This window comes from Urocitellus parryii, chromosome 6 (genome assembly GCF_045843805.1).
Source record: "Urocitellus parryii isolate mUroPar1 chromosome 6, mUroPar1.hap1, whole genome shotgun sequence".
NCBI classification, from domain to species: Eukaryota; Metazoa; Chordata; class Mammalia; order Rodentia; family Sciuridae; genus Urocitellus; species Urocitellus parryii.
Genome location: NC_135536.1, coordinates 178,909,883 through 178,935,830, shown reverse-complemented (window position 1 = coordinate 178,935,830; position 25,948 = coordinate 178,909,883). Strand labels below are relative to the sequence as shown.

The following is a 25,948-nucleotide window of genomic DNA, read 5'->3' as shown; positions in this document are numbered from 1 at the left end:
AGAGGGTTGGGGACAGCAGGAACCAGGATGCACCCACCGTGGTCAGAGAGCTCAGCCTGCTCCAGCTCTGGGGCCACAGGAGACTCGCCCACACAGGCGACGTCTGATGTAAGAAGAGGGTCCTTCCACGGGCGGTGGCAGATCACCTCCTCGGGATGGACTTTGGGGGTCTTCGAACTTCCTTCGGGTCCATCGCAGACCACCCCCACCCGGCACCCCCAGGGACACAGGGACCGCGCACAGCCTCATCTCAGGATCGCCACCTACACAGCAGCACCCTCTCCACTCAGGCCTGGCAGCCCCCGCGGCCCCACCCATTCCCCAGAGTCTGCTGTCACCACCGCCAGGCATCCAAGTCCAGAACCTCCCAGTCTTTGGGGTCCTGGGCTTGGCCTGGCGCTCCTCCCAGTGTGACTCCCCAACACAGGTACAGACTGCACACACAGCCCCCACGGCCATCCCCATCGGATCCTGTCCCTGTGGCCTACTGCCCTCCAGCCACCAGCATTACCGGGACAAAGGCCCCTCTGACTGCCCCCACCCACTCTCCGCACACAGTAGATGTTCAGTAAACCCGCAGCCACGTTCTGAGGTCTCTTTGTGTTTAATCAGACAATATGCAAAGTATTTACAACCAATTCTAGGTCCCCCCGCCCCCCCAAGCCTGGGCCATGGAATGTGGGACCCCCAGGCCCTGCCCAGAGCCAGGGGTCCCCGAGGCCTCTGCATAGTCATCTGAAATCTACAAAACACTGTTTAAAAAAAATAGGACAGTATGAAGATGCCTTACACCCAGGGCCTTGGGCAGCTGGAGGAGTGACGGGGAGCGCAGGGGTGGGCGGGCCCAGGCTCGACTGGAATGGACAGGAAGAGACCTGGGAGATGGACATGTGTAGAAGGAAAAGTCGGAATTTCCTAGGCAGGTGCCTCCTTCCCCCCTGCCAGGGCCTGGCTGGCTCAAGAGCCCCTGGCAGCGGGGACGTTATTGCTGTGATGGGGACAGTGGGTGGAATGGACCATGTGTCGGGGGACAGAGAAGGGGCATTTTTTACATGTTAAATATGGACACACATGGAGACACACACACGTGCACACACACATACACAGGGGGCCCTTGGCAAGATGCCACACATCGTCAGCTGCCCACTTTACAGATGGGCACACTGAGGCTGGAAGAGAAGCCACCACATACCCTGAACAGCAGAGCCAGGGCCCCAAGTCTCCCGACGGGCTCACCACAGGTGCCCTGCCACAGGGGTGGACAGGGCTGAGCAGCCGCAGAGACCGCGGCCATGCGAGGGGCAGACGCCGCAGCTCAGAGAAGCAGCAGATGCCCGAGGTCACACAGCCCCTCCGGGCCCGCCCTCTCCGACCCTGGCCAAGGCACTCCTCGCCCTACTCGAGAGTTCAGGGTGCCAGCTTGGGGGGAGAGCGGGTACCACGTTGAAATGTTCAGGACAAACTGGGAAGGAGGCCCGCCCAGAGCCTCAGCCTTAGCTCTCCCTTGCCTCTGGAACCCGGGAGCAATGCCCTGTCATGGCTGGTGGCTCCAGGAACCAGACCACCCGGGGGCTGACGGAAGCCCCCACACCCTCCCCTGTGGCCGCTCCTTCCCTCCGTTCTCCCCACCCCCAGACCGGCCTCTGCCGTCTCTAACCCGTCCTGGCCCCTGGCCCCTGGGCTGCTCTAGTCTGTCCCTAGTGCCCCTGAGGACCATTCTGTTCCTAAGGAAGACAGGGGAGCACCAGGCACCATCCCTCAAGTGCCCTGGCATCTGGGCAAGTCACATCCTCGCGGACTCTGCTTCCCGAGGTCAGACGGGAGGAGGGACCGGAAGATCTCCACGGGCCCTGGGGTGGGCGGGGCAGGGCAGGGCTCACGCTGGGCTGGAGCAGGGGGCCCTGGGCCAGCAACCTCCACCCAGGTTTCAGAAAGAGATGGCGAGGGGCGGGCGGCGGGAGGCTGAGGGCCGGGGCCACCGCTCCTCTTTGGAAAGGCTCTTTGGCCAGCTGTGGGGATGGGCCGGGGCCTCTGGGGAGGGACAGAACCAGGCGAGCCGGCAGGTTGAGGCTGGGAAGACGGCGCCCAGCCCCAGCCCTTCTCCCCAGCGTCTCCTCCAGGGACGGGCAGAGGAGGGACAGTGGAGAGGAGGCGGGTGGCCAGGGCAGGCCCTGGGACAGTCACTGTGCCGGCTCTGGGCCCGTCCTCACGGGCGCACCACGTCCCAAAGCCCTTCCGTGGCCCCAGAGACAGAGCAGCCTTGACCCTGGCCGTCAGCCCCGCAGGAGGAGCAGCAGTGGGCGGCAGAGGAGGCCAGGCCCCGCACGCACGGGCCGCTGCCCAGGGCTGGAGCCGAGAACAGTCCGGCCCGCCTGCTCCTATAGGTTCTCCCCGGGCTGGTACTGGGGCTCCGTGGACGTGAAGTAGTCCTCCAGGAAGGCCTGCAGGTACTCAAAGGTGGGCCGCTCCTCGGGCTCCTTCCGCCAGCACTGGCACATGAGGTCGTGCAGGGACTCGGGACACTCGGGCGGGCAGGGCATCCGGTAGCCCCGCTCCACTTGATCCAGCACCTCCCGATTCACCATCCCTGGGGGCAGAGGGGGCGTGAGGAGCCTGGCTCCAGGCAGGAAGTGGGGCGGGAGAGCTCCTAGGGCAGGCGGGGACATGAGAGGCCCTGAGAGAACCTGTTACACACTGGGGAAGCCGCTGGGAGGGAGTGGGGCTGCCCCGAGGCCACCAGGGTCCAGGGATTTGGGGACCCATGGGGTCTGTGGACGCTCCTCACCAGGGTAGGGCACTCGTCCCTTTGTCGTGAGCTCCGTCAGCAAGATTCCAAAGGACCACACGTCTGACTTGATGGTGAACCGGCCGTAGAGGGCGGCTTCTGGAGCCGTCCACTTGATGGGGAATTTGGCCCCTGCGGGCGGGAGAAGGTCAGGGAGCTGCCGCGAGCACTCTGCCCCCGAGGCCCCCTTCTCATCTCCGCCTGGCAGACCGAGGCTCAGAGGCGGAGCGCAGCCTGCTCACCTTGCCGGGCCGTGTACTCGTTGTCCTCGATGAGCCGGGCCAGCCCGAAGTCGGCCACCTTGCACACCAGGTTCTCCCCAACCAGGATGTTAGCGGCGCGGAGGTCCCGGTGCACGTAGTTCATCCGCTCCACGTAGGCCATGCCCGAGGCGATCTGCAGGCAGAGCCAAGCTGGCTCAGCAGCCACCTCAGCCCTCCCAGGGTCCCAGGACACGTCCAGGATGCGGCCATCCCAGGGAGGAGCCCCCTCCCTGCCCTCCCCACAAAGACTGCAGGAATCGCTGCTGCTGTAAAAGGCAGGACTGGAGCTAGCAGGGGGAGGGGCTCTAGGCAAAGGGGCCACATGACAGAGGCAGCTGGGCAGTGGGGTGACCAGGAACACAGCCCCAGCTGGCCCGCAGACAGACACAGGCCAGCTCCTGCCTGCTCTCCAAGGTGCCTCTCTGAGCTTCAGTCTCAAGCGGGAACAACAGCTAATCTCATTCTCCTGACTCTGATCAGGAGCAAATGAAAAAGTGGCTGTGGGCTCCACCCACAGCAAGCAGTAATGCACATTTGTTGAGTGACTAAATGACCGTAACAGAGAAGGAAACTGAGGTCTCATGGTCAGTCAGTGGTTCCTGATATCCAGGTAAGGTTCTCTGTCCAGAACCACCACTCGCTGCACCTGTGGGTGGTTCCAGCAACGTGGGGAGAGGAGAGTGTGCAGCACTCCAGGCAGGCCTCCCAGAGGGGGTGCTCAGGAGGCTGGAGTGGCCGTGGCAGGTCTGGGAGCTGGAAGGTAGGGCCCCGGCTGTGGGAGGCGGGATCGGCCGACTCACCTGAGCAGCCATGTCCACCAGCTGTGGCAGGCGCAGGTACTTGCCCGTCTCCCCCTTGAGGAAGTCCAGCAAACTCCCTGAACAGAGAAATAAGCTGTAGCCCTGCACTCCCATCCTGCACCAAGAAGCTGCGATTCCCAGGCCCTGTCCCGGGCTGCTGGCCTTGCTGTGACCAGCACAGCAGGTGCTGCATGGCCCTGTTTCTGGGTAAGTGTCACTCACGCCTGTCACTCAGAAAGCAAGCAGGACAGGCAGGGAGGCCCCGCCCACTATAGGTGGGGAGACTGCAGTGGGACCTGCCTGGTGATAGGAAAGGGTGCACAGTAGGGCCACTCTGCGAGGTCAAGGGGACTTGTGTGAAGTTACCCAATCCACACAAGCCCACCACGACAGAAAGCAGACAGTGGTCACCTGGACTTAGGGCCCGAGGGCATCATCTGCCAAAGGGGAATGGGAACTTCGGGGCGATGGAGACGCTCAGGCTGTGGAAAGGGGCATAGAGAATCCCTGTGAAACTGCACTGGCTGGGTGCAGAGGCACGGCCTGTAATCCCAGCTACTCAGGAGGCTGAGGCAGGAGGATCGCAAGCTCGAGGCCAGCCTCAGCAACGTAGTGAGATCCTGTGTCAAAATAGCATTTTTCAAAGAAAGTGGGGCTGAGGGTGTGGTTCAGCGGCAGAGTGTCTGCATGGGCGAGGCCTGGTTTCAACCCCAGGACCAACGACAGCAGCAAAGTGGCCGAGTTCAAGCCAGGGACTTGCCTGGACCTGGGTCAGCTGGGGGCAAGGAGCTCTCTTTTAGCCCAAGGACAGCAAACAGCTTTAGACACCAGCGAGCGACGCGTAGAGCTAAATCACCCAAACAAACCGAGTCGGGAGAGGGCCATCTGGGGACCTTCCCTGACGGGGGACTTGGGTCTGTGCCTTCACCTGGGCAGAGGCCCCTCCAGTGGGGGAGGCAGCCCCCCGGCCGCCCGCTCACCCTTGCTCATGTACTCCGTGACGATGTAGATGGGCTCCTCCGACACCACGGCGTACAGCTGCACCAGCTTCTCGTGCCGCAGCTTCTTCATGACCTGGGCCTCCTGCAGGAAGGCCTCTGGGGACATGGTGCCCGGCTTCAGGGTCTTGATGGCCACCCTGGTGGTGCCGTTCCAGGTTCCTGTGGGGGAGGGACACAGGCTGCCTCAGCGGAGGCCCCAGTCAGGTGGCATGGGAACGGGATCTGCCTGCCGGGCGCCTGTCCCAGCTCCGGCCTCCCAGCTGTGTGGCAGGCCAGCGCCTTCCGAGCCTCGGTGTTCCCACGTATGAAATGGGCACGAGGACAGAGAGCGCCCCGCAAGGCCAGTACGAGGAAGAAAGGACTCTGGCACGGGTTCAAGTAAGAGCAGCCGTCGCTGGGGACCTGGCCACCTCGTTGCTCGGCAGGCCACCGCCCGCTGAGGGCTGTGGGGGCTGTGCTCCAGGCTCCAGTGGGGTTCTTGCCCCGTGGGGCTTGAGGCTACTTGATAAGTGGCTTTGGCCCATTCTGTCACCAGGCTGGGTCCCAGTCGGCCGAGTCTGTGGCCCTCCTGCACAGGCCACCTGCGAGCAGCTCACAGCACTTCCTGCGTCTACCTGGCGCACCAGGGAGGAGGGGGAGCCTCCTCACAGATACCACATGGCAGGCTCGGTCAGTTTCCCTGTCACCGTGGACGCTGGGGGACCCAGGGCTTCCTCAGCTGCTCCTCGTGGGTCTGAGCCAGGGAGCAGCTTCCCTTGGAGCTCCTGCAGCTCACGGCCTCCCCTCCCCAGACCTGGCCTCCTGCCTCCAGGCCTCTGAATGGGGCCTCTGTTGCCTCCAGCCACCCTCGGAAGGGAGGAGAGCGGAGAGAGAGGGACCAAGTGATGTCCTGTCAGCCTGACGAGACCACCTGACAGGGGCCTGAAGCCACAGGCCAGGAGACCTGGCCCAGCCCCCGCTCTGCGCTCCTGGGTGCAGATGCTGGTGGGCAGGAGTGGGGCCTGGTCCCCTCGGGCTGCGTGGGGCTCATCTCAAGGACGATCTTGCCGCGTCTCCAGGTTAGACACCAGGTTAGACAGGAAATTGCTAACAGCCCAGAACATGCCAAGCCCTCGGCTTCCCGGCCCTCCCGTGGCCAGCGGGACTTTCTCTTCGCATGGCCGAGAGCTAACGCGCGGCCAGGCCAGGGCCGGAGTTCCCACACAGCCCCTGCGATGGGCCCAGAAACACTGAGGCTCAGAGTGAGACCACCCAGCCCAGGCACAAGGGGGTCTCTGGGAAGACCAGCGTCCAGCCCTGAGCAGCTCTTGGTAGACAGCGCCGGGTCTTTAGAGGGAGGGCCGCAGGGAGTCTGCCCGGTCCGGCTCATGTGGAGCCCAGCACTCAGGGCTGCACCCCAGCTGGGTGATGTCCACCACAGGCAGAGCTCCATGTGGTTCAGAGGCCACTGAAGAAAAGGGTACCCAGGCAGCCACACAGAATGGACACCTGCCTGGTCCCCGGGGCAACCTCCACCGGGGGCCTTGCTCTCGACGCACGCAGCTTTCCTTACCCATCCACACCTCCCCGAAGCAGCCCTGGCCCAGCTTGACCTCCAGCCGCAGCGACTCCCGGGGGATCTCCCAGGCGTCCTTGGCCAGGCCCTGGGTCTGCGGCTTGGACGTGGGGCACACCGTGGTGAGGCGGTGGCACAGGCCGTCTGCATGTTCTGAAGACAGAGAGAGCGGAGCTCAGGTGTCTCCCTGGGGCCTCCGGGTCCCCAGTGTATGTGACCTTACTCATCACATGCACAGAGGGCAGGGGACACGCAGAATGCCCTTGGAGAGAGGACCCACGCCTGCGTACATGCCCAGCCTGCACGGCCACGCGCCCTACACCTGCTCGCGGGCACTCTTTCACCCATCCACCAGAGGTGAGGGTGCCAGGAACCCAGAGGGGAAGAGTGTGGGGAAGCTGCCTGGCCCTTGGTCCCCACCCAGTACCACCCAGGGGACGGGAGCACTGTGCTGTGGGCAAGGAGGCAGGTGAGCTGTGCACAGACCCCAGGGGAGGTGGCTATGGGCGGGTCCGCAGCAGGACCAGGTGGGCATCCCCCAGAGGGCTGGAGCAGCCACTCAGAGCCCACAGCTGCAGGTGGAGGCCGGGAGACCCTGCGCACCTGCTGTCACTATTCTAAGACCACAGGGTAGTGCCCCAGGGGCTGATCTAGAGAACAGCGTCCCCTACAGCAGTGGCTCCTAGAGGAATGTGGGAGGCCCAGGTGAGAGAGGAGGAGGCTCAAGTGGGCAGCGGATCGCCCCACACAGGGTCATCCAGATGGGTGGCCATGGGACACCCTGACTCCTGCTCCCTCTGCACTCTCCCCTCCCTCCTGCTGCCATCCATGTGGCAGCCCCCTCTCCCTCCCCCAGTAACCGGTTCAGACCGGTCCTAGAGCTGCAGAGCACAGCTCTACACCAGCCTCACTCAGGCAGCCCCCTCCTCACAGCTGCAGTGGGGGGAGGGGGAGGGGAGGGGGAGGGGCGCACTGGAGTAGTAGGCCACCAGCTGCTGCAGGCTGTTGAACTGGGTGCGGGAGGTGATGTAGAAGCCCCCGCTGTCCAGCTTGCGGATCTTGTAGTGCTTCACGTTGAGGCCCTTGGCGTTGTCAAAGTCGGACACGGAGAGGCAGTAGGCACCTACGGGCGGGGCCGGAGGGAGAGGGGCCGTGACCACCATGCCACCACCTCAGAGCCCAGGCACTGAGCACTGCCCAGGGCCGGGTGCCGTGCCTGCCTGACGCTGGAGGGAAGAGAGGCGGGTGGGTGAGCCCCTAGCACAGAGCTCACTGAGCTCTGGGGCAGCCACAGAGGCCGGGACAAGCAAGGGACACCTGAGCAGAAGAGGCCCACCCCGAACCGTAGCCCTGGCAAGACTTCAATCCTGGGCATGCACCCTAGCTGGGTGACCTTGACAGTGGCTCACCCCTCTGGACGTCACCTTCCTCCTCTACTCAGGGTTACTGGGAAGATCCAGCGAGGCCACATAAGGAGGCCTGGCACACAGTAGGCACTCAGTACGTGTTTGCCAGGAGCCCGGGCTGCCCACATGGCTGTGTGTCCCTGGCCTGGTGCCACACTCCAGTCTGCACATAGGGCTTTGTCTGCAGCCCTTGCTGCTTCCTGAACACCACTCTTGGCTGGCATGGGGGCAGGTGCGCACCCTGACTCTGGGCAAGTGACACTGGCCAAGGCGGCAGCAGCCCTGGGCGGGAGACCTTGGGTTGGGTGTGGTGGCCACAGCTGGTGGCCCCTCCATCCCCTCCTAGAAAACAGCTTCCTCCGCCTGCAGACCTGGCCAGGAGCCCCTAACCAGAGCCAGGGGATGCTGGAGGTGGCCTCGTAGAATGAGGCTGAGCCCCAGAGGTGGGACTCAGGAGCAGCCAGTCCCCATGGCCCACAGGCCTCCCCTGGACAGTCCTCAGGTAGAGACCAGAGTCCCAGCTACAGAAGAAAAAGTCAGGCCCAGAGAGGAAAACTGACCAGCCTCCGGCCACCCCTGCCTCGGGCACAGAGCTGGGACCCCAACCACACCTGAGGGTCCAGAGACAGCTGGGGGCAGCTGTGGCTTCTGCACATGGCCCAGGCTGTGCGCACACAGAAGCCTCAGGCCTGAAGCTAAAGCCAGCCCTGGCCACAGGGGCAGGACCCAGAACGCCCTGCCCAGCGGCCACATGCTCACATTGGCCCGTGCTCCCCAGGGCCCAGGCACAGGACAAACCACCACAGCTCACTCCCAGGAAGAGAAACTCAGTCCCGCCCCCCCTCCTGCCTAGAGGGGCGCACAGCGCCACCAACCAGTGATCCTAACCACACAGGCTCAGCTGGCACCAGGACCTGATGCTCCGCTTTCCCACCCCCCGCTGAGCCCCAGGCCCACAGGAAGCAGCCCAGCTCGGTTGCCATGGTGACAGGGCTCCTGCAACCCACTTTCCGAGGGACTGGAGAGAAGGGGGGCATCTTCACTCTCTAGTGGGGGAGGGCTGGAGGGGGGAGGGGCCAGGGCTGTGGGGGAGGGCGCAGCCCCAGGGGCCTGGAGGGGAGAAGAGGGGCACCGCAGGGCACCTAGGCTGGGAAGGAGTGTGACAGGACCTCCTAACACTCCACCCCCTCCTCATCTGAGAAACAGGCCAGAGAGGCCGAGCCTCATCTCACTAACTCCAGACGACTCAGTGTTCCTCCCATACCCTTCCCTGACCTGCACCCTGCGCCGCGTACCCAGCTCCTATTCGTTTGGCAGCACCAGGCCAAATGACCTGCAGGAGCTGGGTGCCCTCCGCCCAGGGGAGGCCACCTACCTTTCGTGGTCTCGCTCTCTCGCACCAGGAAGGTCCCTCTTGGGTTCTCTGTGTTGAGCAGCAGCCGCTCCGACTCCCGCCTGGTGATCTTGCCAAAATACCATCTGGGTGGGAGGGACGGGGGCGGTGTTGAGGGCCCAGACTTCTGCCACCCACGGGGCCCCTCCTAGATGTGGCTGCGCCATGTGGGATGAGGCTGAGCCCCAGAGGTGGGATCAGGAGCAGGCCAGCTGCAGAGGCCGGCAGGGCAGAGGCCATACTCACTCCTCAGCCTGGATGGAGTCGGAAGGCGCCACGTAGTTGCTGGGGATGTAGCCGGTTTGTCCCGTGCTGAGCGAGTGGGCCAGCCACCAGTCTCCCTCTCTGAGCAAGGGGAAGAGGGAGCAAAGAAGAAGGGGCCATCATCAGGTGAGCCCAGGGGCCTGCCCTAACCAGGTGCCACCACAGCAGGAGGCACCAGGAGGCGGGGCCCACCCCGCGTGCCCAAGCGCACCAGCTGGAGCTGGCCAGGCTCCCGGCCTCCACTGCCAAAGCTGGCTCAGGGAGCTTCGTCCAAGCTGGACAGGACGGAGCTCAGCCAGCCTTCGGCCCAGGCCAGGCAGGTCCTGGGGCAGGAGGGGAGCAGTTCCTTTCAGTACCCAACCTCCAGCACCAAGGGCTGCGGGGAGGGCGCACCCTGACTCTGGGCAGGTGACACTGTTACGGAGAGAAGACCTTCAGAGTTCCCCAGCCCTACAACTCAGAAGCCCAATCCTGGAAGCTGGTGAGCCCTGCACGGAGGCAACGGGTGGCCCTTCTGGGGCCTGGGCACAATCTAGGCTCCGGCCCTGCAAGCTAGAGCAACGCATGCCTCTGCTGCCATCCCAGGCCACAGCTCAGGGTCCTCCTGGGAACCGAAGGCCTCCTCCTGCAGCTCATCCACACACAGGGGGAAACGGAGGCCAGAGGGATGGGGACTTGCCGTAGTCACAGAGAGTCAGGTGGGAGGACAAGGTGGCCCATGAGAAGGAGGGGAGGACGGGAGAGGGACAGGCAGGAAGAGTGCCCGGCGAGGTGGGGCCGGGCAGGGCAGGGGCGCGAGTACCTTTGCAGCCATCTGAATGTGAACCAGGTCTGGCTGGAGCGGGGTCCAGAGACAGAGGAGGGAGGAACAAGCGGGAGCCCAACGGGAGAGAAGAGGCAGAGACGGGGGTGGTGAGAGGCAGAGAGGCAGAGAGCGGGCAGCAGGAGAGCCAGCGGTGCTGGGGACAGGGACAGGGCAGCCACAGAGGCCTCACGTCCAAAGCAACCAACGGGGTCAGGGAGCGGGTCCACGGGAGTGAGGAAAGGCCAGTGGGCAGGACAGCCTGGGAGCCGGGCCACCAGACCAGCCCGCGGTGCAGGTGGGAAGAGGAGGCCAGAGGAGCAAAGGCCACGCCCGACACCGGATGAGGGGCTCCTGGGGGCTGCACGGGGCTGGACAGCTCCTCGGGCCCCCCTCCAGGGCGGCCCTGGGCCTCACGACACATGGCCCTGGCCAGGGCCTACAGAAAGGGCCTTGCCTGCCGCCACACGGTGGGCACCTGAACCAGCCAGAGCCCTGGTCCTTCCCGCGCCCGGCTATAGTCTTCAGCTGAGGCCAGGGGAAAGCAGGGAGCTCCCCAGGCCTCAGAGGACAGGTGAGCACCCGCAGCCCGGGCTCACTGGGTGGGCTGAGGCTGGGCGAGAGTGTGCAGGGTCCCTTCTGGATGGAGAGAGACGGGGCGTGGCTGGGCTTGTGGGCCCGAGTCTGCTACGTGACTGTGCCCTCGGCTCAAGCCCACCTCGGGGAAGAGGCCATTGGGCCCCACCACCCCTGTGCACCCATCTGCGGCCACCTGCACTCTTCTTTCCCCGCTGGACCCTCAAAGGCACCCTCGAGGAAGGAAGGCAAGGCCCCAACCCCCAGCTGAGGAAACCAGGGCTCAGAGACACCTGCCTGGGAGAGAACAGACCAGCACTTTCTTTGTAAAGTTGGGGAAACTGAGGCACAGAGAGGGGCAAGGACTTGTTGTTCAAAGCTACAAAAACTCAGGTCACGGGGAAGAGTCGAGCTCCTCCAGTCCAAAGCCTCTCCAGTGGGGAGAATGAGCACAGAGAGGGCAATGACATACCCAAGCCACACAGCAAATCAATGGCAGAACAAAGGTGAAAACAAGGGCCCCGGAGTGCCCACAGCCAGAGCAGCAGGCCCCTCAGCCTCGTGGGGCCTCGGAGAAGCCAGCGGAAGGCACAGGAGGCGGCTGCAGGATGGGGCCAGGGGACAGGACGTACCAGACTGGGCCAACACCCAAGGCCTAAGGTCTAAGGTCTGAGGCTACAAAATGAGGCCAGAGACCCAATCCCGGGGATCCCAGGTGCCCAGCCGAGGGGAAGGCTGGCGGGAAGCAGGCCCCAGAAGCGGTGGGGTCCACCTGCCTGCAGCAAGAAGAGCCCTGACTTCTTGCCAAGACCCACACAGGAATTTGGGGTTCACAGCAGGTTTGGGGGCTTCTTCATGAGGCGCAGGGACAGAGAGCACGACAGTTTTGCTACGGGACTCAAGGTCCCGGGCCTCAGCTGGCCCTGACCCCAGCGGTGTCTGAGAACGTCAGCTCCAGTCGGCGGCCCTGGGCCCTGGCGGGGTGACCTCGGCCCTGCGCCTCACGTCCCCGGGCCTCCACTTCCTCATCTGGAGGCTGGGAAAGTCCTGCCGCCCTCTGAGGAGGTCGAATGTCAGCACAGGGCCTCAGACAGAGCAGGCGCTCACTAGCTCTCTGGGTGCGGGCCTCCCTGCAGGGCCTCCCTGCTCTCAGAAGCATCTAAACTCCAAAGCGGCCGCCCAGGTGTGGGGAGTGTGCCCGCCACCCAGCTACCCAGAGGGCAGAAGCAGGAGGATCACAAACGAAGGCCAGCCAGGGGCGAGGGGCATAGCTCAGGGGTAGAGCGCCACTGGGTTTGATCCCCAGTACCACAAAAAACATTAAATTAAATTAAAAAAATGGTCCCAGTCTCCAACAAGGATTTGCTGTGTGACCTTGGGCAAGTAGCATACACTCTCTGGGTCTTAGTTCTCTCACCTGTGAAGAGGAGATAATATATGCAGAACCTCCCTTGCATCAAGCTGGGCTCAGGATACCCTGAGATAATGACCACCCGAGCCTCAGGTGGCCCACCTGACAAATGGGGGCATCCATTCTTATCTTCCCAAGTCAAGGGTCTGGGGGTTCAAACCTGCCCAGGTGGCCATGAGCTAGCTCTGCCAAGGAGCCCATTTCCCAGATGGATCCAGCCTGGTGGAGGCAACTCAGCCTGGCGTCAGGAGAACTGCAGCACTGATGGATCAGGCTGAGGCCTTGTGCTGCAGTCAGTGCCTTCCTGGGGTCTGGTCCTCATCAGGTGAGCAGGAAGACGGAGGGAGCCACACGTTTCCCTCCCAGCCCCCTTCCACACCACCCCAGGAGAAAGTGCTGGACCAGGGGTCCCTGCACTGCAACTTCACACCCCAACCGTTGCTCCCTAGCTGTGTGGCCTTAGCCAACTGACCTCACCTCTCTGAGCCTCAGGTCTTTGTTTTGGACACTAATCCTTGTGTCTAGCCAAGCTGGACTACAGATCCAGCATGTGGCTCTGGAAAATGGAACGTGAGGTCAGTGTGACCAGTGACACTAACTTGCTTGGGCTGTTGGGACTCGTCTGCAGACAGGCTGGGCAGCTAAGCAAGGCCCAGCCTGAGAGGGACAGAGCCAGGGCTGAGCCAGCCAGAGCCCGGGCAGGGGGCAGCAGGACAGTGAAATCTCCAAGCCCTGGGGCCTGGGGCCTGGTCTGGGGGTGGGAAGGGGAAGGCCCGACAGGCCCCTCTGGAGGATGCGGAGGCATGTCCTTCGGAGCTCTGAGTCCGGAGGTGCCTTCCCCAGGTGTCTGGGCCAGGAGGCAGAGGCCAGCTGGAGGGCGGGGACCGGGGTGGGGCCAGGGAAGCCGCTCAGCTGTCCTAGGGAAGTCAGGCCTCAGGCCGCTGGCCTCCTGGCACCCAGGGCCACACGGCACCCAGCACACAGACCCAGGCCATTTGGCACCAAGAGCCGTGCCCAGCTGTCTCTGTGAGCACCCAGGTCAGCCCCCTCTCTCCCCAGACACCAGCCCAGCCCCCACACCCCCCACAGGGCTCCGCCAAACTCAGCCACCAGCCTAGATCCCAGGGCCCCTGAGCCACAGCGGTGAGCGGGCGGGCGGTCCCTGGGGGAGGTATGAGATCCCAGAATTTGGGTGGCCCATCTTCCACTGACCCCAAGCCCCTTTCCCTCTCCTCTTCCTCTAATGCCACCCACTGTACCCCTCCACTTCTAGGCTGGGGCTGGGTAAAAAGGAGGAGCAGGCCCCGACAAGCAGCCCCGCCACAGAACCGGGTCCTCCAAGACGCCCAGGGTCTTCCCACGGAGGACCCTTCGTCACTTCTGGCTTGCTGGGCTCTGTGTGCTGCACTGGGGCCCTCCTACAAGGACCCTGAGCTGGAGAGCCGGCCTCTCGGCAGCTCTGCCTCTATCAGTTGTGTGACCTTGGGCAAGTCATTTCACCTCTCTGGCCTCAGTTTTCTCATCTGAAAGATGGAGCAAACAGGAGTTCCCACCTCTCAGGGCTGCAGTGCTACATAAATAAAATATGTAGCACCTTAGGTCGCTCTGCGTGTGGCTCCGCTCGTACAGAGCGCAGCGTAAGCATCAACCCTGATGGTGCGCCCTGCCCCGGCACTCTGGGCACCCTGGAGGACTGAGCAGGGTTCCAGGGTGCCCAGACGGGGGGCAACCAGGGAGGCCCCCAGGGAGCTCCCCTTCTGGGAGGAAGCAGATTCAAACAACTGGTGACAACCAGAGAATGGAACCACACTGGGACCCGGGCTGGGGCAGAGCGCAGTGGCTGCAGGGCCTGGGCAGGGTCCGGGGCTGTTTCCAGAACCACCAAGACCAAAACCAAAACCAGAAAAGGACTTGGACTCTGAGGTACCAGGGCAGGGAGGGGAGAAGGAAACCCCCCACCAGGACAGAGACCTGGAGAGGGAGAGTGTCACAAGGTCCTCGCCTGGCCTGTGACTTGGTAGCCATGTGGCCCTGGTTAAGGGCCTTCACAACTCTGAGCCTCAGTTTCCTCATCTGCAAAACGGACACCCCCCTCCCCATCACTACTGCCCTGGCAGGGCCAGAGAAAGAAGCAGCGGGAGGGGACGGGGTGGGGACAACTGACACGGCACCTCTGTGTCCTTCTGCCTCACAGAGAAGCCAGCCCTGTGCGGGACCTTGCGGGGAGGACAGGAGTCTGCCAGGCAGGGATGCGGAGGGTGTTCCAGGTGCAGGGAACGGCATGCACAGGGAGACATGCTCGGGGACGGTGGCAATGTCCCACCTCCTTCGCCAGGCCTTTGAGGACACTGGGAGGTGGATTCTCCTCTACCCTCCAGAACCCCCCCACGGTCCACGGCCCCGCGGGCAGCAGCCCTTCCAGCCCTGCATCTCCCTCAGGGCTGCCAACCCCAGCTCCACCTGCACATGACTTCACTGTCCCTCCCAGTCCCTGTGGTCATCACCAGAGGCACACTGCAGGGTCAGGACCTGACCCCAACCCACCCCCTGCCTGCCCCTGGCCAGGGCTGAGGCCACAGAGCCAGCTTGCAGCCACTCTGGCTCCAAAAAAGGACGGACAGGCCTCTCCACTCCAGCCGCCCGGGCCCAGTGCTGGGCCCTGCATGCAGCCGGCCCTCAATGGGGGCTGACAGACCAGAGGGATGGGGAGTTGACAGGAAGGGGGCAGATGCAGTGGCCATGGAGCACCCGGTCTCAGTCTGGAACCTGGTCAAGCAGGGCTGGGTACAGGAAAGCTGGGGAGCCCAGGTGGTGGAGACAGCCAAGGGCCAGGGACCACAAGCAGGGACACTGGGTGGCGGAAGCACATGCAGACAGCAGCCCCCAGCCCAGGCTGAGCGCCCCCACCCGGCCCAGGGAGTGGGTACACACCTGACATCCACCTTCCTCCTGAGGCCAGCGAGAGAGAAGCGAGAGAAGAGGCTGAGAGGGCTTCGAGGAGCAGGCAGGGGACCCAGGGCCTGCTGCGGCCCCCAGGGGCTGCCAGCTCGGGGCACAGCCTGCTTGGGGCCGCGGCACCTCTGCCCGCAGCTCCTGCACAGGCAGGAGCCCACCTCCCCCATGAAGTCCCCCGAGGGGTCCGCAGGCAGGGGTAAGGGGCACTCACGTGTTGTTGACAATCTGGAGCCGCTCCCCTTTCTTGAAGGACAGGTCGGTCTCTGTCCGTGACTCATAGTCATAGAGGGCCACAAAGGTGGTCACCCCACCTGCGGAGACGGGGCAGATGTCAGACCAGCGGGGTCAGGAGTGAGGCCTGCCCTCCCTCATCTCAACACGCAATCCAGGGACCCATGCCGTGGCACTTGTCCCCAGCCTGGGACACCTGTGAGGCCCATGAGGCGCTTGCGCCCTCCAGCCTCTGTCCCTGCTGGGCTTCAGGGGGCGCTGGGTGTGTCTTGTCCATGTGGGGTCTGTCTCACCCCATCCCACTAGAAGCTTCTGAGAACAGACATCTTTGTTCTGGCCCCAGCCCAGGGCTCACAGTAGGTGCTCACAAAATAACTGCGGCTGGAGGAGCCAGGGAATTAAGGGCCTGCACCCTGAGGGGCGGCTGTCCCTCTGGGGATCTGGAGAGAGCCCGGCTGCAGGTGACCGTCCACTCAGAGGCCCCGGGTCCGCCATGTTAAATGACAACCCCCTTTTCCATGCACCCTCCAGCTCCCAGCAGCTTCCCCTCCTAAGGCGCTCACAGTCCCCTCCTGTCCTTTGTCTCCTGGGGCCACTGAGGCAAAGGTCCAGGCTCCGCAGCTATGTTTTGAGCAAATGAATGGCTGTCTGTGGGTCCGTTTGTCTCTCGTGGGTGTGTGTCTGCGTCTAGGCGGTCCATGCTCTCCACGCGTCTGCGCGGCCACCCGTGGACCTGGACACCCCTGAGCAAGGTGTCCCGGGTTTGAAAGGGCCTTGCCCGCGACCAGGGCCTCGGGTTATCTGTGCGCGAACTGCGCGGGGAGTGCGTGTCCCTGCGTGCCGCCCCATGGGCACTGTGCCTGTGAGTGTCCCTGGAGGCTGTGTCCGTGCCCTGCGTGGCTGGCCTGGGAGCCTGGGGACCAGCAGGCGGTGTCTCCCCGCTCTCCGGCCGCTGACTGCTGGACCCCGCGGCGCCGGCAGAGGGCGCAGGGGCGCACTCGGGGCCGCCCGAGCCGCCCCGGCCGCCGGCCAAGCGCGGGCCGCGAGGTGGCAGCCTCGGCCCCGGGCCCGGGGTGGCCCCTGCCTCTGGGCCCAGCGTCCCCCTCCGGACCCGCTACACTGAGCACGTGACTCACCCCTCACAAAGCCGTCCCCACCCGCAGCGCCCGGGACACTCCCTGCGGGGCCCAGGACGAGGACCCGGGGACCCTTCCCCTCCGGCGCGGAGGGGTGGGCACGGACACTGACCGGCCAGGGGCCCCGCCCTCTGCGGGGAGGTGACGGTGTCCGACGAGTTGAAGCCCCCGAAGAGCTTGGGCTCGGCGGCCGCGGGGGCGAAGGCGGCGCCCGGGCCGCGGAGGCCGTCGGCGGAGGCCGGCTTGCTGGGCGTCTGCGAGGCCGGGAAGGCGCCGCCCGCCGCGTGGGTGCTCTCGGCCGGCTCCAGGCTGCGGCGCCGCTGGCTGGCGTCCTTCGGCTTGCTCTTGTTGCTACCCATGGTCCTGGCTGGGACGACAGGGCCGCGGGGTGGAGGGGCGGCCGGGCACAGGCAGGCCACCCACACACGCCCCACGATGGGGAAACCGAGGCCCCAAAGGGGACTAGCCTCTCGGGTGAGTTGGCCTCAGCCCCAATCTCTTCATACTGAGGATACCCCTAAAGGGCTCCTCTGGAACAGGGTGAGGCTTGGGAGAAACACTTCATGACCAGAAGCCCTGACCTCCGAGTCCGTGTTCCAGTCCTTCTATCTGAATCATGTCCATGTCCCCAGCTCCCGGCACACAGGAGGGACTCACTTCATGTTGTTGAGCAATTACATGACAGGTTGGAATTGTCTGACACTGGGAGGCTGGGAAGGTGCTAGAAGGAGGCAGCAAGGCAGGGGAAGTTTGGGGGCAGAGATGACTGGAAGCCCAGCCCCGGAGCCTTTGCATGTGCTGTTCTAAGAAGGCTTTTTCCTGGGGCTGAGGCTCGGTGGTAGAGCACTTCACTAGCATGTGTGAGGCGCTGGGTTCCAGTCTCAGCACCACATATTGATAGAAAAAATAAAGGTCCAGTGACAATTAAAAAGTATTTTTAAAAGAAAAAAAAAAGAATGCCCCTTCAGTTCTCAGCTCAAAAGTCACTTCCTTAGGAAGGGTTCCCCCAGTTTTTTCACTGAATTAAGTAAGCCTCCCTCCTTGTGCCTCTCCTGATCACCTGTGTCCCCCTTTTATTTAAATTCCTGTGCTTTTGTCCTCTTCACTGCTGTGCTCCAGGGATGGTTCAAGAGGGACTCGGGGCAGTGAATCTGGGAAGGCCGGCAGGAAGCTCGGGGCCAACGCCCCCCAGACCGGAGCCCGCCTCCCTCCCCACCCAACATGGCACCCCGCCTGCCCAGGGTGTCCCCTCACCTGGTGGAAGGCAGGGCCGCCCCAGAGGGCCTGGGAAGCAGCTGGGCTCTGGGCACAAACACCAGGCGTGGAGTCGGCAGTCTCACTGCGGAGTCCCTGCTCTGCCCTTCCAGGCTGAGTGTCCTAAGCCAGGCGCTCCCCGTCTCTGGGCCTCAGTGTCCTCATCTCCAAGGGAGGGGCAGCAGACTTCTCAGGGCTGCCAGGTGGGGATGGAGAGGCACGGCAACAGGGTCACCCTGGGTCACTGTGCCTTGGGCCCTGACTCAGGCAGGAGGGCGCCAGGACCTTCCCTGCAGGGGCTTCCCCTGCAGGGTTCGTGGACCCATTGGGAGCGGTGGGAGGGCAGGGTGGGCGCTGCAGCCTGACTCTTGGGTGCAGACCTCACCTCTGTCCCTGGCCAGCCGCGTGACGGGGCACCTTAACGCCCCGCCCAGTGCCACTTCTCCATCCACCCCTAACAAGGTGAAGTGACAGGCCAGGGCAGTGTCCCTGGCGCCCGCACATCAACTACAACACGGTGATGGCCCTGGAGTCAGTCTGGAGTCTTCGCGGAGAACCCAGGAATGTGGAAAAGTCCCCTGCCCACCGGCAAGGACCAGCTGGGATCCCCTCCAGGCCACAGGCGGGGGACCGTCCCGCTGACAGGAGGCCCTGGGGAGACCGATTCAACTGCCAAGGGATCACCAGGCCTCCCAAGGGACAGGCCACCAACCTGGGGACAGGCAAGGTCAGTTCCTATGGCAACACATTCCATCAGGGTCACGGTGCCCATCAGCCCTCATGACGCTGGTGCCCCAGGACCTGCTGACTGGTCCCCCGCAGCCCCCTGACACAGGGCCATCCCACCCACTCCCACCCTCTGGCCCCCTGGCCAGGGCGTGGTGGGCAGGGCCTCTCTTGCACAGACCTCAACACATGGTGACTACTGTCACTCAGAGTGGTCTTGGGGGACTGCAGGAAGACAAAGAAAAAATAAACCCCACAGCCCGCCCCGAGAAGAGGACAGCGGGGTCCTGAGGAGGGTGTGCTTCCGGCCTCTCCAACATGACCATGACAACCACAGGCCACCTGAGTGTCCTTGACTCAGCTCCCTGCAGAGAGGGGCAGCCAGGCCCCTGCAACCGGAGGGCCCAGCACCCGCGAGGCTCTGGAAGTGTCTGCAGGACAGACGAGACTCCAGGAGCACGGACAGACACATCTGCTCCCCCCGTCCTCCTTGCCAGGGCCACTTGTGGGGACTGAGGATACTCCAGGACAGCCAAACGCCCCGAACGCCACCTGGCACTGGACCCTGCGTTGGGCACTCGGTGAACCCTGGCTCCTGTCCTGTCTCTAGGAGGTAGACGTTGTCAGTGACCTGGGCTACTGATGACGAGGCTGAGGCACAGGAGGTTGGGAATCGGCCTAAGGGCGCACAGCTCGGTTGCGAGTGAGCAGAAGGGTGGACAGGGCCGTACTGGGCGGCCAGAGTCGGGTTGTCCAGGGTCCCCCTGCCCGCGGCTCTGTGGAGCACCAGGTGCCCTGGGGACTCAAGGGAGGCTGCGGTCCAGCCAGCTCCTGGACAGAGTCCGAGGTTGTAGCCAGCGGCAAGGCAGATGTTTGAAGAAGGACCGGCCCCCTTAGGGCGGGGGTCCAGGCCGCGCACAGGCGCGCTGTGTGACCTTGGAAGGGACCCCCCCCAGTCAGCACTCTGCTTCCCCAGGCCTGAGCTGCCCCCAGGTGCAGTCACCGTGCACTGCTCAGTGAGAAGTCCCCAGGCCACCTCGCGCTCCCTGAGGTGGAGGCAGACCCTTGGGGCCAAGGGGAAGCGGCGGGAGCCATGCGGTGGGGGTGCTGGGCCCAGAGGAAGGTGGCCCCTTCCTGTGAGAGTTCCTGACCGCAGGCTCCGCTCCGCCTCAGCAGAGGACAGTGGCCTGCCCACAGGGCTGGGCGCGGCTCCCTGCAGCCACCACTCCGCCGGCCGATCGCCATACCTAACGGTCCTGAGTGGACCTGGCCTCTCCCTCAGCCCTGTCCCGCTCCAGGTCACTGGCTGGGGCTGGCCCGCAGAGCACCGGCCGAGGGCCAGGTCTGTGCGCTGTGCCCTGTGGCCTTCCCTGCCGGCCCCATTCCCCTAGACAGGGCCCTGCCACCCCCAGCCACCTGCCATCCCAGGCCCCTCCAGCCACCTCCTGCCCCAGGTTGGAGACCTGCCTCATGCTCTCCGTGGAAACCCAAAGAACGTGTCTGGCAGAGGGGCCCCGGCTATACAAACACCGGCCTGGCCCTCCAGGGGCCACCTGTGCGGCGCTCAGGAGGCACAGAGCGCTGTGCGCTGAGGAGACACCAGGAGAGGAAAAGAGGAAGCCGGCCTCGGTTTCCTCATCTGGAGAATGGGGACGATGGTGCCCCCACATCATAGGCTGGAAGGAGGCTGAGGAGAAGCAGCCTGCGACGGTGGCTGTGGCACCTGGTGCTCAGCAAACGGGAGCTGCCACTATCGCTGGAAATGCAACTGGTGTGCACCCGGCGGGGCTGGAGGGTTAGAGAACGTTCTGGAAGGATTCCAAACACTTCTCGATGGTTCATCCAAGAAGCAGAGGTTAGGGAAAGGGAACCGTTTTCAACTCACATCCTGTATCAGCTGACCTTTGGAAATTACTTTGTCATTTTTTTCTTTAATGTGACTTTTTAAAAAAACATTCTTGAGCGTCCCGCCTTCCTTCCCCGTGGGCAAGGCCCGAAGCGGTCGCCCAGGTCCACCCAGACCGCAGCCGGTACTGCCCTCTGCCGCCTGCCCTGTCACCGCCAGCCAAGGGACCGACCAGGGGACACACACGCACTCCCACCTCCTGGCAGACACGACCCGCTGTCCCTCCTCGGGCGCTCCTGGGCTCCAGTCCCAGCCGCACCACCGACTAGCCCTGGGCAAGCCACGGTGCCCCTCACCCTGACACCCCACCCCTCGGGTGTCAGGTTTATGATCCCCTTTAAAATGTGGCACACAGAGGGCGGCCTCTGACACTCCTGAGGTGCGTCAAGAATGCCAGGTGAGAAGCCAGCTTGCCACTCCCCAGGCGGCGGCCTGGGGGGCTCTGGCTGACCCCTCTAAGGTGGGACAGGACTGATGGTTCCAACTTAACTGGGCCTGTGGCGGGAAGTCACAGTGTGACATTAAAAAGTAGCCGGTACCCCGGAAGTGCTGTCTCAGTAAGGAAGGACCTACCCAGCCTTCGTCCTCTCTCCTCATCGCTCACAATCAGGCCAAGGGCTCCCTCGGTCCTACTATGTGTCAAGCCAGGGTGCCACCCTTGAGGACTTGTCTGGGGGCTGATTAACAGGGAAGGCCACAGAAGCCACCTCACATGGAGCCCAGAGAAGGGGAGCCTGCGGCTCTGGGTGAGTGTGTGCCCAACCTCATCCCCAGGGGGCGGACATTTGGAGGTCAGGCCTTTGGGAGGTAATTAGGTCATCAGTGGATCAGTGTCCTCAGAGGAACTGGAGGAGACCAGGGTTGGCTTGCTCTCCGCCATTCGAGTTCACGACAAGAAGACAACCATTTGCACACCAGGAAGAGGCCCTTGTCAGACACTGACTCTGCGGATACCCTGACCTTGGACTTTCCAGCCTTCAGAACTGTGAGAAATGAATGTCTGGGGTTTTGTGTGGGTATTGTTCTGTTGTTATTGTTATATGTATCTTTTGATTAATTCATTTTCAAACTGACATATAAAAATTATGCATACTTATGGGGTACCATATGATGTCTCCACGCATGCACATATCATATGATGTTCACTTTAGATTAGACATATCTAGATCCTCAAACAGTTTTCATTTCTTTATAGTGAAAACATCCAAAATCCTCTTCTCTAAATTTTTAAAAATATAAAATTGTCATTATTACCTATAGACACTGTCCTGTGCAGAACACCAAAACTTCTCATGTTTAACTGTGACTTAGTATCCATTGATCAAACTAAACGTTCTTTGTCTAAGCCACACAGCTTATGGTATTTGGCTACAGCAGCAAGGACAGATGACTGTCCCTTCCCACTAGTTAACTTCACTCTAAGATACTTGCCAATGCAATCAAATCAGAAAAAGAAATAGAAGAAATAAAATGGAATTAGAAAAGAGAAGAGGATCATCTTCAGATGGTATGAATGTAGATCTGAGAGATATGAGAGAATTACTGGAAAACTATAGCTCAGTGGTAGAGGGCTTGCCTTGCACACATGAGGCCCTGGGTTCGATCCCCAGCACCACATAAAAATAAACAAATAAAAACAAAGATATTTATTTTAACTAAAAAATTTTTTTTTGAAAAGACAGTAGGGAATTAAATTGATATCCAAAGATCAATGACCAATTCCAAGAGCAATCAAAAACTATAATGAAGCCATGCTTTGCAATCCCAGCGACTTGGGAGGCTGAGATAGGCAGATCACAAATTTGAGGTTAGCCTCAGCAACCTTGTGAGGCCCTAAGCAACTGAGTATGACTTGTCTCAAAATAGAAATAAATAAATAAGCAGCTAGGGATGTGGCTCAGTGGTTAAGCACCTCTCGGTTCAATCCCCAAAAACAAAACAAAAAAAGAACAAATCATTTGACCCAGAATATCCACAGTGCCAATTTATAAACAGAAGTATATGGATAAGACTAGCCAGAAAAATCTTTAAAAAAAGAGTAAAGAGTGGGCTGGGCTGTGGCTCAGGGGTAGAGTGCTCACCTGGCGTGTGTGAGGCACTGGGTTCGATCCTCAGCACAACATAAAAATAAATAAATAAAGGTATGTGTCCACCTACAACCAAAAAAAATATTTAAAAAAGAAAAAAGAAAGAAAGAAAAGTAAAGAGGGAAAAACCAACCTGACTGTAAAACTTACTCTAAATGCACGGTAATTAAACATCTGTGATATCAGTGGATAAAGAGGATGGAATAGAGGGTATGAAAATTATCTTCAAACATACAGGAATTTAATCTATAATGAGAGTGGCATTTCATACCAGTGAGGAAAAGGTGAATTATTTATAAAATGGAGTTGGGACCAACAATCTGTCATGAGAAAACACAACTGGATCTCAATTTTACTCCATATGCCAATAAAATTCAAAATCAATCAGATTTAAACCACAACTAAATTGAAACCATAAAGCTCTTAAAGGGGATGAAAGAATAAATCTTGGGGCCTGGGGATGTGGCTCAAGCGGTGGCGCGCTCACCTGGCATGCGTGCGGCCCGGGTTCAATCCTCAGCACCACATACCAACAAAGATGTTGTGTCCACCAAGAACTAAAAAATAAATATTAAAAAAAAAATTCTCTCTCTCTCTCTCTCCTCTCTCACTCTCTCTTTAAAAAAAAAAAAAAAAAAAGAAAGAAAGAATAAATCTTCTAATCTCAAAATGGGGAAAGCATTCCTAAACATAATACAAAACTTAGAAATCCCTTTTTAAATTATAAAGCAGTCTCCTTAAGAATCTAAACTGGCCAGATACAGTGGCCCATGCCTGTAAGCCCAGTGACTTAGGAGGCTGAGGCAGGAGGATCCAAAGCTCAAGGCTGGCGCCTCAGCAACTTAGCAAGACCCTAAGGAACTTAGCGAGATGCTGTCTCAAAATAAAAAATGACCTGAGAAAAGGGCTCAGTGGTAAAGTGTCTCTGGGTTTAATCAGTACCAAAACAAACAAACAAACAGCCTGCAGGCTTGGTAAACATAAACAAATCCAGGGCTGGATGAAGCTCAAGGGCAGAAATAAATAGAAATAAATAAATAAGCAGCTGGGGATGTCGTATGAAAGGCCACTCAGCTAGCATGCTTGAGGCCCTGATTCCATCCCTAACACTACAAAAACATTCAAAATGGGAAAAATATTTGCACCTCATGGTAGACAAGAGTTTTTTTTCTTAACATAGAAGGATGGCTGCAAAATAAGAAAAGTGACTAGAGACAGTTTACAGAAAAAGCAAGCATCCCAAACGGCTCTCAGACACATTGGAGAGCTCAGCCTCATGAATTCAGATGGAGACTGCGCCAGCAGCAGCAGCAGCAGCATGTCCTTCTCGGGTGGGTACGGAACACTGCAGCCTGGACCATATGCCACACCACGAAACAAGCCTCAATAAATCTAAATCAGTGAAATCACACAACGTATGTTTCCCACCACGAGGGAAAGAAAGAAAGCAATAACAGAAAGAAATCTGGAGAATTACAAAGACGTGAAACTCAAACAACACGCTTCTCAGTGGTCAGTGAGTCAAAGAAGAGATCACAGAAAACCAGGAGCTTCTTTAAGATGAAAATAAAAACACAACATATTAAAATGAATGAGCAGGGCTGGGGCTGGGGCTCAGGGGTAGAGCGCTCGCCTGGCATGCACAGGGCACTGGGTTCGATCCTCAGCACCACATGAAGGTAAAATAAAGACATTGTGTCCACCTAAAACTAAAAAATAAATATTTAAAAAATAAATAAATAAAATAAAATGGATAAACAGTAAGAGAGAACTTTAAGAGAAATGCAGAGTGGTGAATTCTTATGTTCAATAAAAAAGAAGAGAGATCTCCAACCAGTAACCTGACCTTTCACCTTAAGACACTGGCAAAGAAAAACTAAGCCAAAGCAAATAAAGGGAAGGAAATAATAAAGATTAGAGATTGCTGAAGTAGAAAAACAATAGAGATAATCATCGAACCAAAGACTGGTTCTTGCAAAAGATCAACAAAATTGACAAACCTTCAGCTCATCTGAAAAAGAAAAAAAGAGAAGACTCAATTTACTAAAATTAGGAATGAAAGGGAAGACGATCTCCTAACCTCATGGCACTCACCTGTGATCCCAGCTACTCAGACACTGAGAAGGAGGACCACAAGTTCAAGGCCAGCCCAGCGAGGCCCTGTCTTGAAACAAAATAAAAGGACGGGGATGTGGCTCAGTGGCAGGATACTTGCCTAATCCAATCCCTAGTACCACCTCCCACACAAACAAAGTAAAGATGAAAAAGAAAGACGATTATAAGGGTCTACTATGAACACTGGCCAGCTTTGATGAATTCCTAGAAAAACACAAACTACAGAAACCAAGAAGAAATGTGAAATCTAACCCAAAACAAGTAAAGTACCCAAGGGCAGGGGATGTGGCTTCGTGGTAGCGCATTTGCCCTCCACGCCAGAGACCCTGGGTTTCATCCCCAGCATGGCAAAAAATTAAAATAAGCCAGGCAGGATGGTGCAAGCTGGTAATCCCAGCAGCTCGGGAGGCTGAGGCAAAAGGATTGCAAAGTCAAAGCCACCCTCAGCAATTCAGTGAAGTCCTAAGCACCCCAGGGAGACCCTGTCTCTAAATAAAATTCAAAAAAGAGCTGGGGATGGGCTCCGTGGTTAATGCCTCTGGGTTCAATCCCTAGTGCCAAAATAAAATAGGAGATAGAAATAGTAATTTTAAAACTTCCTCTCTCACACACAAAAGCTCAGGCTCAGAGACCTTCGCTGATGAATTCTACTAGACATTAGGAAGAATTCAGGCCCACTCTTCACTAGGGAACTCGTTCTTTGGAGCCAGTGTTACCCGGATACCACAACTACACGAAGATATCACGAGGAAAGAAAATTAAGGGCTCATATCTCTCATGAATACGGATGTAAAAGACTTCTACTAAATACTACAAGACAAGACCCAGCACCGTGTGAAAAGAATGACATACCACGCCCAAGCTCTCCCTAGCCTGTGAATACAAGGCTGGTTCAACTTCTGAAAATCCATTCCTGTGACCCACCATACCAACAGAACAAAGAATAAAACCCAGACAATGACCCCCAGTACAAGCAGAAGCATTTGACAAGACCCTACACCCCCCAATCATAAAATGCCCCAAAGAAGGGGGTTTCTCAACCTGCTAGTGGGCGTCTGGGAAAACGCCGCAGCTCATGTCACACTTGGTGTGAAAGGCAGGATGCGCCCCCACGATCAGGAACAAGCACAGACGTCCACGCACGTCCCTTCTGCTCTAGACTGAAGGGCAATGAAGGAAGAAGACAAGATGTCAGGCGCCCAGATAGGAGAGGGAGAAATGAAACCACCTCTGACCTCAGTTAGCCGAGGTCAGACAACACGACCCTGTGTGCAGAAAACCC

General features: G+C 59.9%; 1 protein-coding gene across 1 annotated transcript in view; it reads right to left on the bottom strand.

The window, feature by feature from the left end:
* Window positions 1-600: 600 nt before the first annotated feature.
* The window catches only part of Src (SRC proto-oncogene, non-receptor tyrosine kinase), a 46,478-nt gene continuing 21,130 nt past the window's right edge, over window positions 601-25,948 (bottom strand). Inside the window, exons 2-13 of the mRNA XM_026383175.2 lie at window positions 17,833-18,028; window positions 16,691-16,945; window positions 15,423-15,522; window positions 9,450-9,548; window positions 9,186-9,289; window positions 7,378-7,527; window positions 6,402-6,557; window positions 4,829-5,008; window positions 3,849-3,925; window positions 3,028-3,181; window positions 2,786-2,917; window positions 601-2,587 (exon numbers count right to left, since the gene is read on the bottom strand). Of these exons, the coding sequence (XP_026238960.1) occupies window positions 2,379-2,587; window positions 2,786-2,917; window positions 3,028-3,181; window positions 3,849-3,925; window positions 4,829-5,008; window positions 6,402-6,557; window positions 7,378-7,527; window positions 9,186-9,289; window positions 9,450-9,548; window positions 15,423-15,522; window positions 16,691-16,937 (1,608 nt within the window). The 5' untranslated portion in view covers window positions 16,938-16,945; window positions 17,833-18,028 and the 3' untranslated portion in view covers window positions 601-2,378. The remainder of the gene's footprint in view (window positions 2,588-2,785; window positions 2,918-3,027; window positions 3,182-3,848; window positions 3,926-4,828; window positions 5,009-6,401; window positions 6,558-7,377; window positions 7,528-9,185; window positions 9,290-9,449; window positions 9,549-15,422; window positions 15,523-16,690; window positions 16,946-17,832; window positions 18,029-25,948) is intronic.